Raw genomic sequence first — 12,245 nt, forward strand, 5'->3', positions numbered from 1 at the left:
GTAATACCAATGTCAAACCCAGAAAAAACAATCCTAGTTGTACTTAGTTTTCCTAGTAATAGCAATGTCGAACCCAGGAAAACAGCATAGTTTTCCAAGTTGTTCTAGTAATACCAATGTCGATTTCTTAAAACAGCCTAGTTTTACTTAGTTGTTCTAGTAATACCACATCCCAAAAATGAAGTAAACGACCTAAGTTATACATAGTTTTCATAGTCATACCAAATCCAGAAAAGTAATACCAAATAATACAATACCAACTCCAGAAAATAACTTAGTTTTTCATATTTGTACACAACCAAGTTCGGAAAATAACCTAGTCTTCCCATCTGATTTGTCTTCGACCTTTGTGTGGCTGGCTCTTGGACTGCTTTCAATGTTGTCTACGGCAGTCCGTTTAACACCATTCTTCTTCTGCTGCCCTCTACTAAATACTTGAGAAATGCCTAAGAGGCTACCATTAATCATGGTCTAATACTCTCTTTGTTTTTTTTTTTTTAATTTCTAATTTTTTTACACATATTTAGAAAACATCTAAAAATTGATGATAATTACACCATTTTTTGTGATTCATAATTTTTTAAAATTCTAAACCAATAATACTTAGTTATTTACTTTGAAATTTGTAAATTGTAATAAATAATGCATCGATAACTTAAAAATTTATTTTTTAAAAACAATTTTTTCTCATTAAATAATCATCTCTTAGGAACAAATTAGCATGGAGCACGTAACAACACATCCTCGTCACCAACACATCCGCTCCTAACCTCCACTTGTATGATGAGGACCACTCGTTATGAGAACACATTAAATCGATTGGTGACTTTCATTTTCCATAAGTTTATTACATATACATTTATGGTAATGTAAGTTTTTATTGGATCAAAATATACAAGTACAACTACTAGCAGTCACCAGCACCGATCTCTCTATCCCCACCATCAATGCAACCGCAACATACTTCACACATTATTCACGCAAAGATTTTTATTTTCTAGTAAACTAAAATGTTCATTTCTTTGTTTTCTTTCTATATAAGCTATGTTTCTAAATTTCTCATAGACACACACACACAAAAGAAGAACATAATCTCATATAGTTTGTCTAGATAAAAAAATGGGTATCGCCCAAGAGAACCGGGTCGAAGTGAAGTCAATGTTAACAGCAGTATCAAGCAAGCCATGTAGGTCGGATCGGGTACACCCGTTTACGGCTTTAGACAACGCCATGAGTCCACATACTCTTCACGTCATCGTTTACTACAGTCGTAGTCCATTTGGTTCTTTTGACCTGGACTCGGTCCGAACCTCGTTGTCGGAGCTTCTCTCTTTGTACCCTCCAGTTGTTGGTCGGGTCGCTAAAACCCCGGACGGGATCTTGGAAGTGAAGTGTAACGACGCTGGACTAAGAACCTTAAGAGCCAAAGTTTCTGTTGGTGTTGATGAATGGTTGAGATCAGCTGATGGACTAGAGGAGGGTGATCTAACGGCTTGGGACGATATGCCAGATGATCCGAGTACTTGGGCACCGTTTCGTCTACAGGTTCGTTACACAGTCTTAACCAAACATAATCTTGGTTCTGTCTGGTTTCATTTATGGTATAGGGTGATAAAATCATAGTAATTATTAGTGTCGGAATTATAACAAAATTATAATTTTGGTTTGGTTTGGTTTTTTTAAGCTGAAAAGTTTCTTTTTTAAGTATGTTGATTAAAAAAAATGTATTTTAGGTACATGTTGGTAGATTGACTAAATTCTTAGTTTTGGATCTTGAGAGCTAAATTTGTGTTGGTAAATTGATTAAATTTGGTAAATTTGAATCTTCAAAGTTTTAAGTTTTTTTTTTTATAATAAAAGGAATTATATGTTGTAAATTTTGGTACAATTTGGTAATATTATTGGTACCGAATTTAATCAAAACTTTAGTTTTTGTAACATAAATTTTCAATCGTACCGTTTATTTATTTTAACAAAAGTTTCAATCATAACAATAATTTTGTAACAAAAAAAAATCAATCTTAACCATTATGTTTATACAAATACCTTAACCATTAGGCTACTGCACTATGTTTTGGTAAACCGGTATGTTTATTGATTAAGATTAAGGTTAAGGTATTAGTATAAACATAAGCTTAACCATTATATTAATAAAAATTTCAATCTTAACCATTAGGTTTTGGTAAACCGGTATCACTGTAACCTTCGAATTTCCGGCTAGATATATCGAACCAAAAACCAAATAGTACTGACCAAATTTCAGTCCGGTCCGGGTCGGTCAATTTGGTTTCCAACCCTAACAATTTTTGTAATGATTTTGGCAGATAAACGAATTTGAAGGTGGAGGAGTAGCAATAGGCCTAAGCTGCCCACACAGACAAGCAGACGCAACAACACTAACTGTTCTGTTAAAGTCATGGACCGAAGCCCAACGCCATCAAAGTATCATCCATCCTCCATCCTTCTCACCACTACCCTCCATCTTAACTGATACTAAGCCCGTTAAACCCAACTCCGAGCCCATTTCTAAGCCCATTTCAACAAAAACAACAACCGCAACGTTCAGTTTCTCTACCTCCGCTTTCAAGAAATGCCTCCAAGACGGAATATTCCCAAAAGCCTCACCGTTCGATGTGTTTGCCGCGCTTTTCTGGACACGTGTCGCTCTAACAAAGCGTAAGAGCCATGATCGAGTGTGCATGTGTGTGGACTTTAGGAGGCTTTTGCCTGATCCACTTCCTTATGGTTTCTTTGGTAACGCTTTAAGCTTTACGTCACTAGAGATGTGTAACGTGGCTGATCAAGAGATCAGACATGTGGCACGTTTGATAAACGACCACGTGGCGAGCCTAACCGTGGAGAAAATCCGGTCCGAGCTAAACCGGGTTGGGGAACAAGGGCTAATGTACGGTGGAGATTTGACTATTGTGAATATGGAACATATGATTGTTGAAGGAGAGCCGTTGATGTACGAGGCTGTGTTTGAGAACGGTGTTAGGCCTGTGCATGTTAGTTACAGGATCGGAAAAGTTGGTGGAGAAGGGGTGATTATGGTGATGCCGTCGCCGGAGAAAGGGTTTGGGAGAGTAGTATCGGTGACTTTGCCGGAGGAGGAGATGTCGAAGTTACTTGTGGACCAAGAAATCCTTCGATTGGAACCAAAGATTATTCTAAGCGGTGTGAATTAAGTTTATTTCTAAGAAGGATATTTAAAAATAGAAAATAAATATGTTACTAGTACATGTTACTGATTTAAATATATTGGTAGTGTGTTTCTTACTAATGTTATTTTGGTTTGTTTCCGCTGGTTTACTCGATGAATGTTGATTGCTAGGGTTATTAAATAAAGAAAGACACGGGCCGGATCTTTTCACTTTTTATGGTACACCAACATAAAAATATATGAACTTCATATAAAAGTTACATAGTAAGGACATTCATCGTAGATTCTATTTTTATCCTACTATAAATTTCTATATATGTACTAGGAGGACGACCTGAGATATGAATTCTGTCAAGTGCTTGAATGCAATCTTTAAAATAAGAACAACATATATCCATACTTCTTAAACTGAGCTTTTCCTTGTGAACTCTCATTCTCCCGTTTTTAGTATATTCGCTGTTAACTTCAAAATAGCGTTTAAACCTTCATCAAGTTTCCTCTATGCTACATCCAATGACCTTCTTGTAGCAATATCTCTCACTTTTTTATCTTGACCAACCACTTCAAGAAACATTACAACCCCTTCGTTGACGTACACATTGCAAACCCTCTCAGTATTCTCTTCTAAACCATATATCCTAGTAAGCATCATGTACTTCAAATGTGTTTTGGTTTATTCATAGAAAATTGTAAAACATTGTTGATATGATCCATGCATAAGCTAAAGAACATGACACTGTCCTGCACCTCGATATGTTCTACAAATAAACCTAACAATTCAACATCAACATCAACATTAACATCATCATCATTGTCATCCTCCAAGATCCATCTAAACATTTGCAAAACCATTAAACATGTGCAAAAAAATTCAAGTAGCCATGCATAAAATTAAAAACCATAAGGGTGAGTTAAAAGTATATACATAAATAAATGAAAAATTAATAATCTGACTATAGCTTTTGTTTAATTAGTTTTCTCTCATCTTTCTTTTTAATGACAAAAGTAGCCTTATTATTCTTGCACATGGATTATCACATTTAACTATATTGTTATCCGCTAACGAATAACAAATATGGATGCAACATTATTCATTAACGATGTAATAAATCATTCGTAATTTTCTAGTATAACTACTTTGTTATAGTTTATGAATATGGATAACTATATAATTACCGAACTAACAATATGTTTAACGGGATAAATTATACATTACACCTTATAAATATAAATAAAGAATTATCAAATTTTGACGTTTTTCATTTCAGATCGAGGACACTGTTTACCATATGATATAATAAAACATGTTTGTAATTTTATTGTTTAACTTAATATGTTAAATAATTTATTAACAGTATAAATCATATTGTATCGCGATAAATTACAAGTTATATGGTAAACTCATAGTGATCGTGTTAAATCATTTATTATTGCATAGTTAATGTGTTAAATCATTTATTGTGTTAAATCATTGTATAGTATTTTCGAAGTTAAAAATTATAAACACTAAATAATGGATAAAAACAATTTACAGTTTATTGATATTTATTACGTTATCTCGCTAAAATTTTTGTTATCTATGTATAAGGTTATTTTTGTCCAAAACAAACTAGTATGAGAGAGAACTAATTAAAATATAAGTAAAGCTAAATATTTAATTTTTAGATCTTGTGTGTATACAGATTAGTATTCTCTCTTTTCAACTTCAAAGAGGTAGTGGGCTATCTGCTCGATAATTTGGTCTAGAAGTTGAAGAAGATCGAGCCTGCTAAAGAACTTCAACTTAGCATGAAGAAGTTATTATTGCGTCCTAACCACATTGTTGTTGTTTGTTTGCTTGTATCAGATTTTCAAGATTTTTGAGAGGTCATCTCTTTTTCTCCTTGCCTTCCTCTTGCCTTCCTGCTAGTCTCGTCTCTCGCCATCGGAAGCTTCCTCTTGGTTTTTCTGAAGGTTGTAGCAGCTGGTTTCGTTTCTTGGTTCTGTCATTCTCCGGTTGGGTTAGTGTATTATGCTAAGATTTTGTGTTGTATTTTCAAGCCTTAGATTCAGCTGATGGGTTGGCTTGATTGTCTCCTAGCTTTGCCTATTTCTCTGTCCTCCTTCTGGTTTATTGGTGTGGTGATTTGGCGATAGGTTTCGTTCTGTGGGTTCTTCATTCGGATGGTAACCTCCTATAATGGCATCTACTAGCTCCTCCTTGGGATCTTTCTTGGTTTCAGGGCTGTAATCTGGACGTTGTGGTGGGTTCGATCTCTTGTCCTTCTCTTTGCGTGGCGTAACCAGTCCTTAGTCTGTAGATGGCTTTGGTTGGGTCTACGAAGGTCCGTGTGTAAGGATAGGTGATCCTCTTTGGCGTTTCCCCTCCCGATTCTCAAGGCTTCTCCTTGATCCTCCGCAATCTCGTTTCCATTGGTTTTAGATTGGACAGGTTGGTTAGGTTCCGTGTTCTGTTCTACTTGTTGTGTCGTCTTCGTTTCTGCTGTGGAGGTGGTTGTGTGAGCTCGTTTTAGTTTTCTCTTCGGGCTTTAAGTATGTCTGATGACATTTGATCTTTGGGTTCTTTCGAGGCTCCAGTCAGTAACCTCCTTCACCGCCAAACTGTTTCTATGGAAGTGTTAGTCGGCCTCTTATAAACGAAGAGGACTTATGGTTGTTGTGTTGGAGCTTTTTAGCTGTTATTCTCTTGGCTTTTCTTGTAAGGTTTTTCTTTGTAGTTTTGGCCTCTAAGGTCTTAGTCTCTGCTGGGGGTTTTATACTTGCCAGCAAATGTCTCTGGGAGTTTTCATATACTCGCCAGCTTAGTGTAATTCAATCGTATGTTATCAATGAAATATCAACTTTCAGTGGAAAAAAAGAGCATTTTAATGGTTTTGTTAGGCTAAGATTTTAACTTGTTATGAGTATTTCTGCTATTTTTGTTAAAACAGATATTTTCTTAATAATTAATCATAGTGTATTTTTCTATTTCTGGCAGCTTGTACAACCAATAAACAAGTTTTTAAACGTTTCAGACATAGCAAGCCGACCGTCGGATATGGGTGGACTCACGGACTTAGTGAGAGTACGTGACGCCTATCAAGAGAGGTGGACCCATGTACTAAGAGTGAATATGGGGCCTACTGGTTGGATGTCGTTCGAGGTGTTACACGTGGGAGGTTGTTTTATAAATCTGACTACGTGCATAATCCATCTGAACATGCAACTGATGCATTCCCCATAAATAGTGGTATGCCCTTTGACACTATCGCCCACCATCGTCACAAGAAATCCCGAGGCCTTTAAGAACATGCCAACGAGGAAAAAACATGAATCTAGATGTGACTTGAGATAGTTATTAACAGAAGAAACACAGTGAAGTCAAGCACCGCGGTGACGACGCTTTTATTGTAACGCATGTGATCGTTTTGGAAGGATGTCTGTTGAAACCATCAAATTGGAATTGTGCGGTTTAGTTTTAAATCACCGGTTTAGCTCAAATTTAATTTATAAAAATCCTAAGTTTTGTTAAAACACGAGTTGCGCCTTTCTTTATGTGTTTTTCTGGTTTTACCGCTTCCAGAGAGAAATGAAAGAGATATGGCTTGTTATTAATACTAAGAGAAAAGGAGAGGCTGTGGGGTGATCTATAGGAGCAGAAGGATGTGTTTTTCGTGTTAGCAAGCATGAGGTGAAGGTATTTGTGGCTGTTGGTGTGAGGAAGGCTATTATGTGGTTGTCTTCTTGTTTTTTCTAATCTCAGTCCAATCCAAATTAGAGGTTAGTGTGTGACCATAGCTAAGCTAAGCTCGATGGTACTTTATGATGTTTGTTTTGAATGTGTAGATGATTTGGGGATTTGGATATGTGGTTGTTTGTGTGTTTCATGTATTGTGTATACTTGGTTTGATGTTAGGTTTTGTGTGGAGTCGAGTGTGGTGCACGGGTTCGTTGCCTGGAGTAGTAAGGGATGATTCCAGGGCTTTTGCGGAGGCAATGTCGATTAACACCATCACTGTCTAGGTGAAGGTCGACACCAGGTCTGGCTGGGAGCTTATGAGCTTCCTTTTTGGCTAGGTCGATTTGTTTGAGTTCCATATTATTTTATCTCGCTTGTGTGTATAGTCGGAAAATCCGCCATTTCATACCCAACCTAAACATTTCAGTTCATATCTAACATTTGTTAGTGTGCCTATGCATTCCCAATCTTTTTTAAAATATTCAAATTTTATATCCGAATTTACCAAATCATGCAAAATCATATATCTTTTTTCATAGTTGCTGACATGGATGCCACATCCTTGATGATATTGATGACGTAGTTGCCATATCATCATCTTTTTAAACAAAAATAAAAATATAATTTTCTTGTTTTATTTTTTTATTGGATTTTTTTTTAAAATTTTACGCTCTAAATCCAGAAAATTCAAGTCAATCCTACAAAATCAAAATAACTAAGAAATATAGCTTGTTTTCACTACTATCATGTTTTAAAAAAAATTTAGAAATAATATATCAAATCGAAGTCCTCGTGACTAGAAGTTCAAATATATCTTTATAATTTTCATAAATAAATGTAAGTGACCGTACAATCGTTTAGAAAAATAAATTTATCTGGTATAATGGCTGTATTCCGTATTATTCTTGATACAATTTTATTGTTTCGTATATTTTTGTATATGAATAATAGAATTGCAAAAATTGACGACGTTAGTGGTTTATTGGCACAAACCCCTTTTTTGTTTGTTTTTATAAAATTTTGCTTTTTTGCTAAAAGGATAAAATCTTATTTCAAGATTATAAATTTAAAATTCACAATTCCTCTTTAAAACATATTTTTGACTGATGATGGAAACTATATGATACCTCTATCAGACTATCACTCTCAGGTTGTTCGTGCGGTGGTACAAACTCGGGAAAAAAAAACATGTTGCTTACTGTTAAAACTATTTGTATCATTTTATTGCTAGTTTAATTTTTTCTATCCACGTATGCTTATAATTTCTGTTCCAAATTTATCAAATTAATTATAAAATAATTATTTTAAGACAAGTTAAATTAGGATAGGGGTTACGAAACCTAAGCCCCAATTTGACTTTTAATAAAACAAAAATAATTTCAATAGTATCTATAACAAACTCGGAAAATAATCCCTATTCCTAGTAAACAGCATGAACATAGTTAAATACACATTGTGTGACTGACTTTTTCTTGTTTACTTCTTCACTGACTTCATCTCCAACAAATCTATAAACACAATTAAAAAGCATTTTTTCTCATTTCCTCTTAAAAACTAAGAACCAACAATGGACATTGATTCTTCATCATCACATGATCTTAAAAAGGAGAAAGGAGGATGGAGAGCTATCAAGTATATTATTGGTTAGTTTTTTTGAGTCTTTTTTTGGGTTTAATCTTATGGAAGAGTGATATATAAGTAATTTTTTTATATTTTGGTTTTGTGAAGCAAATGAGTCGTTTGAGAAGCTGGCGTCAATGAGCTTGATAGGGAATTTATCGGTGTATCTCACGAAAAAATACAATCTTGGTGGTGTTTTCTTGGTGAATGTCATCAACATTTGGTTTGGTTCTTGCAATGTTCTTAGTCTCGCAGGTGCTTTTGTCTCTGATGCTTACCTTGGAAGATTTTGGACTCTTCTCCTCGGTTCTATTGCCTCCTTCATCGTAATTTTTTCCTACCTTTCTCTTCAATTTCAAGACGATAAATTCGGAAGTAAGAACCTAAAGTGTGTGGTTCATTGTTTTTTCTTTTTTGGTAATTAGGAGGTTCGAGGCTTTAGGCCCGTAATCTTCTTAGGTCCGGGGAAGATCGGGTGAAAACCCCTGGCCATATAGAAATATCTAGTGATTTCGCGCTTGAGGAGAAATATATAGTGGTTCAGTGTTGACTCGAGTATGATAGCGTATTTGTTCTATGGGTTAAGACTAAGTACCCTTTACCATAATTGTTATGGTGTTATGTTTTAGTCCTGTCCGGATCACCTCCTGGTTATAAGAAAAAGAAAAAAAAAACAATCTAATTTTGAACAAAAAAAAACAATCTAAAAGCAAAGAAAATTTAATTGAACATTTTTTCTATGATAGGGAATGGGAATGATTGCTCTAACCGCGGCTTTACCGCGATTAAGACCCGAGGCTTGCAACGATCCATCAAATTGTGTAAACCAGCCTACAAAATGGCAGCTTGGGGTTCTCTTCTCCGGTTTAGGTTTACTAGCCATTGGAGCAGGAGGGATTAGACCATGCAACATTGCATTTGGAGCAGATCAATTCGATACAAGCACTAAAAAAGGCAAAGCTCAGCTTGAAACATTCTTTAACTGGTGGTACTTCTCCTTCACTGTGGCTCTAGTCATTGCACTGACAGGTGTCGTCTATATACAGACTAATATCAGTTGGGTCATTGGTTTCGTGATCCCCACGGCTTGTTTTGCACTCTCCATCACCACCTTCCTCATTGGTCAGCACTCTTACATTTGTGCAAAGCCTGAGGGAAGTGTGTTCGCGGACATGGTTAAGGTTGTTGCCGCGGCTTGTAAGAAACGTAAGGTGAAACCTGGAGCAGATATAACGTTCTACGTTGGCCCTTCTAAAGATGGATCATCCAGCACTTTGGTCCGAGACAAACAAAGGTTTGTAGTTCATTTATTACATTAGTTCATATATTACATTAGTTTATACATCAATATCGTGTTTTATCTTCCAAAATGAATCTTTAACAAAAAAATACACTTTCTACAATTGTTTTTCGCACATTTCAATGCTAGAAATTGGCAGTTTAAACAATTACATTCATATAAGTGTATATGTAAAGTCACTAATTTTAGTTAGATGTTTCGGTGTGACAGGTTAAGGTTTTTGGACAAAGCATCAGTGGTTACTAGTCCGAACGAGTTGAATGAAGAAGGTAAGGCAAAGAATAAATGGAGATTATGTACTGTCCAACAGGTGAAAAACCTCAAATGTGTGACCGCAATTTTACCTGTTTGGGTCACGGGAATCGCGTGTTTTATGCTGACTGACCAACAAAACATTTACGGGATCCTTCAAGCTATGCAAATGGATAAAACGTTTGGACCACATAAGTTCCATGTCCCGGCAGGATGGATGAACCTTGTCTCCATGATAACTCTTGCCATTTGGATCTCACTTTACGAGTGTGTTATCATACCGATTGCGAAACGAATCACGGGGCAGAAAAAACGGTTAACAATGACACAACGAATCGAGATAGGTATTGCCTAGTTTTTTGTTAAAAGGTTTACAAGATTATAGGTTATTCTATGTCTTTCTTTGAGTATTTTTTTCTTACATTCATTAGGTATCATAATGGGAATCATTTGTATGATTGTCGCGGCATTCCAAGAGAAGAAGCGAAGAGCTTCAGCTCTAAAGAATGGCACATTCGTGTCGCCTGTTTCTATTCTAATGCTCCTTCCGCAGTTCGCTCTTGCGGGTTTAACCGAAGCGTTTTCCGCGGTGGCTCTGATGGAGTTTCTAACGGTTAGGATGCCCGAACATATGAGAGCTGTTGCGGGAGCCATCTTTTTCTTGAGTTCGTCCATTGCGAGTTACATATGCACACTTCTTATTAATGTGATTGATGTCGTAACGCGCAAGGAAGGGAGATCATGGTTAGGAGACAAAGACATGAACAAGAACAAGCTTGAGAACTATTTTTTCATTATAGCAGGCATTCAAGTTGCGAATCTGCTATATTTTAGGTTCTTTGCTTCAAGGTTTGCTACTGAGAACAAAAAAGGACAATAGAGAATATTAGATAAGACTTCAGAGGTTAGGTTTCTGTTTCTTTTTTTTTCTTTAAACTTTCTTACCTATTTGGACTTATTTATTAAGAAAATCACATATATATTTTTTCATGTTTTGTAACTTTGAAATGCTGTCTTAGTTTATGCTTTATGTAAAAAATTTGTGTTACTGGTTTGATGAATTGTATAATTTTATTGAAAATCTGATCTTAGTCAACATGTTTATATTCTAGTAAAATATAATATTATTAAATATCATGCTTTACATTTGTATTCATAAATCATATTGTAACTTATTTAAAAATTATGATATACATTAAAAATTTGGGATTGTTCAGAAATAAATAAATATTAAACATATATTTTAATATGAAGAAGATTTTTTTTTATATGAGAAGGAGCAAGTGGGTTAGTGGTTCTCATATGTGTTGCTTTCTCACCAAATCCGGGTTCGAACCCGGTCCATCTAAAAAAAGAGACGTATAATTTGTAACGATGTCAAAAAAAATTTCGATAGAATCTTTTAACTTTTTTAAGGACAATACTTGGGTTCCCGATTATGTTAGAGTGTTTGTGAGTTCTTGATAGCTCCCACACCATGTTGAGAGCTTTATGGTGGGTTTTGCTAATTTCATGCATTGTTCCCAGCGTTTCTGAGCAGGTATTGACATTTCTTTGAAGAGATTTCTTTAATTTTTTATGAATCTCAATGTGACTTATTTGAAATTATTCTACTGATAATTTTTTTTGTTTATAAATTTATTTTTATCAGATGACTTTGGATGGTTGTATAATCGAATGCATAGACAAAACAGACAGCCAACATTCAAGCATCCCTTTCTCAAATATCACAAACTACATGTAATTTGTTTAGTTTCAGTGTGTAATGGGAAGCTCATGTCAGCACCACAAGGTGTCCAGAAGGAGCCGTCGACCCAATACTATTGCCTAACACGATCATACAAATAACCAAATTCATAAAGTGATGATTAATATAAACATTTTTAATAATCGATTGTTACAACTTAGAACATCGGTTATCATGTAGTCTATTTTAGTTAGAATGTATTATGCATGTATATAAAATATTTTTTTACTTTAATGCGAATGATAGTAACTATAAACCATGCATTGTTTTCAGAAAACGTAAATATATAAATGATTAATTTGTACGATTTTCTATTATTTTTGCTTATATTTTGCTTATGTTTTACTCACATTTTTTTTTTTAATCAGTCTTTTCCACTAAAATAACAGCACTTATAAATACATAGTTTAAGTTAAAAAAAAGTTACCCATTAGTCTAATTTATT

General features: G+C 35.0%; 2 protein-coding genes across 2 annotated transcripts; both read left to right on the forward strand.

The window, feature by feature from the left end:
* The first annotated feature begins 1,004 nt into the window (after nt 1–1,004).
* LOC17881879 (protein ECERIFERUM 26-like) lies at nt 1,005–3,369 on the forward strand. The gene is made up of 2 exons (XM_006286440.2): nt 1,005–1,545; nt 2,325–3,369. The coding sequence occupies exons 1-2, from the start codon at nt 1,120–1,122 to the stop codon at nt 3,186–3,188; spliced, it is 1,290 nt and encodes a 429-aa protein (XP_006286502.1). The 5' UTR covers nt 1,005–1,119; the 3' UTR covers nt 3,189–3,369.
* Nucleotides 3,370–8,448: 5,079 nt separating this feature from the next.
* Nucleotides 8,449–11,090, forward strand: LOC17882907 (protein NRT1/ PTR FAMILY 2.8). Its single transcript, XM_006289241.2, has 5 exons — nt 8,449–8,524; nt 8,610–8,827; nt 9,248–9,795; nt 10,012–10,397; nt 10,485–11,090. Exons 1-5 carry the CDS (start codon nt 8,449–8,451, stop codon nt 10,931–10,933), a joined length of 1,677 nt encoding a protein of 558 aa, XP_006289303.1. The 3' UTR covers nt 10,934–11,090.
* The last annotated feature ends 1,155 nt before the right edge of the window (nt 11,091–12,245 follow it).

This window comes from Capsella rubella, unplaced genomic scaffold, assembly GCF_000375325.1.
Source record: "Capsella rubella cultivar Monte Gargano unplaced genomic scaffold, Caprub1_0 scaffold_6, whole genome shotgun sequence".
NCBI classification, from domain to species: domain Eukaryota; kingdom Viridiplantae; phylum Streptophyta; class Magnoliopsida; order Brassicales; family Brassicaceae; genus Capsella; species Capsella rubella.

Bases quoted from the DNA above. Each gene is read 5' to 3' on its own strand.
- LOC17882907 (XM_006289241.2), top strand. From the start codon at position 8,449: ATGGACATTGATTCTTCATCATCACATGATCTTAAAAAGGAGAAAGGA. The intron at 8,525-8,609 runs GTTAGTTTTTTT...GGTTTTGTGAAG, and splicing joins AGCTATCAAGTATATTATTG to CAAATGAGTCGTTTGAGAAG. The intron at 10,398-10,484 runs GTATTGCCTAGT...TACATTCATTAG, and splicing joins GACACAACGAATCGAGATAG to GTATCATAATGGGAATCATT.
- LOC17881879 (XM_006286440.2), top strand. From the start codon at position 1,120: ATGGGTATCGCCCAAGAGAACCGGGTCGAAGTGAAGTCAATGTTAACA. The intron at 1,546-2,324 runs GTTCGTTACACA...TGATTTTGGCAG, and splicing joins GGGCACCGTTTCGTCTACAG to ATAAACGAATTTGAAGGTGG.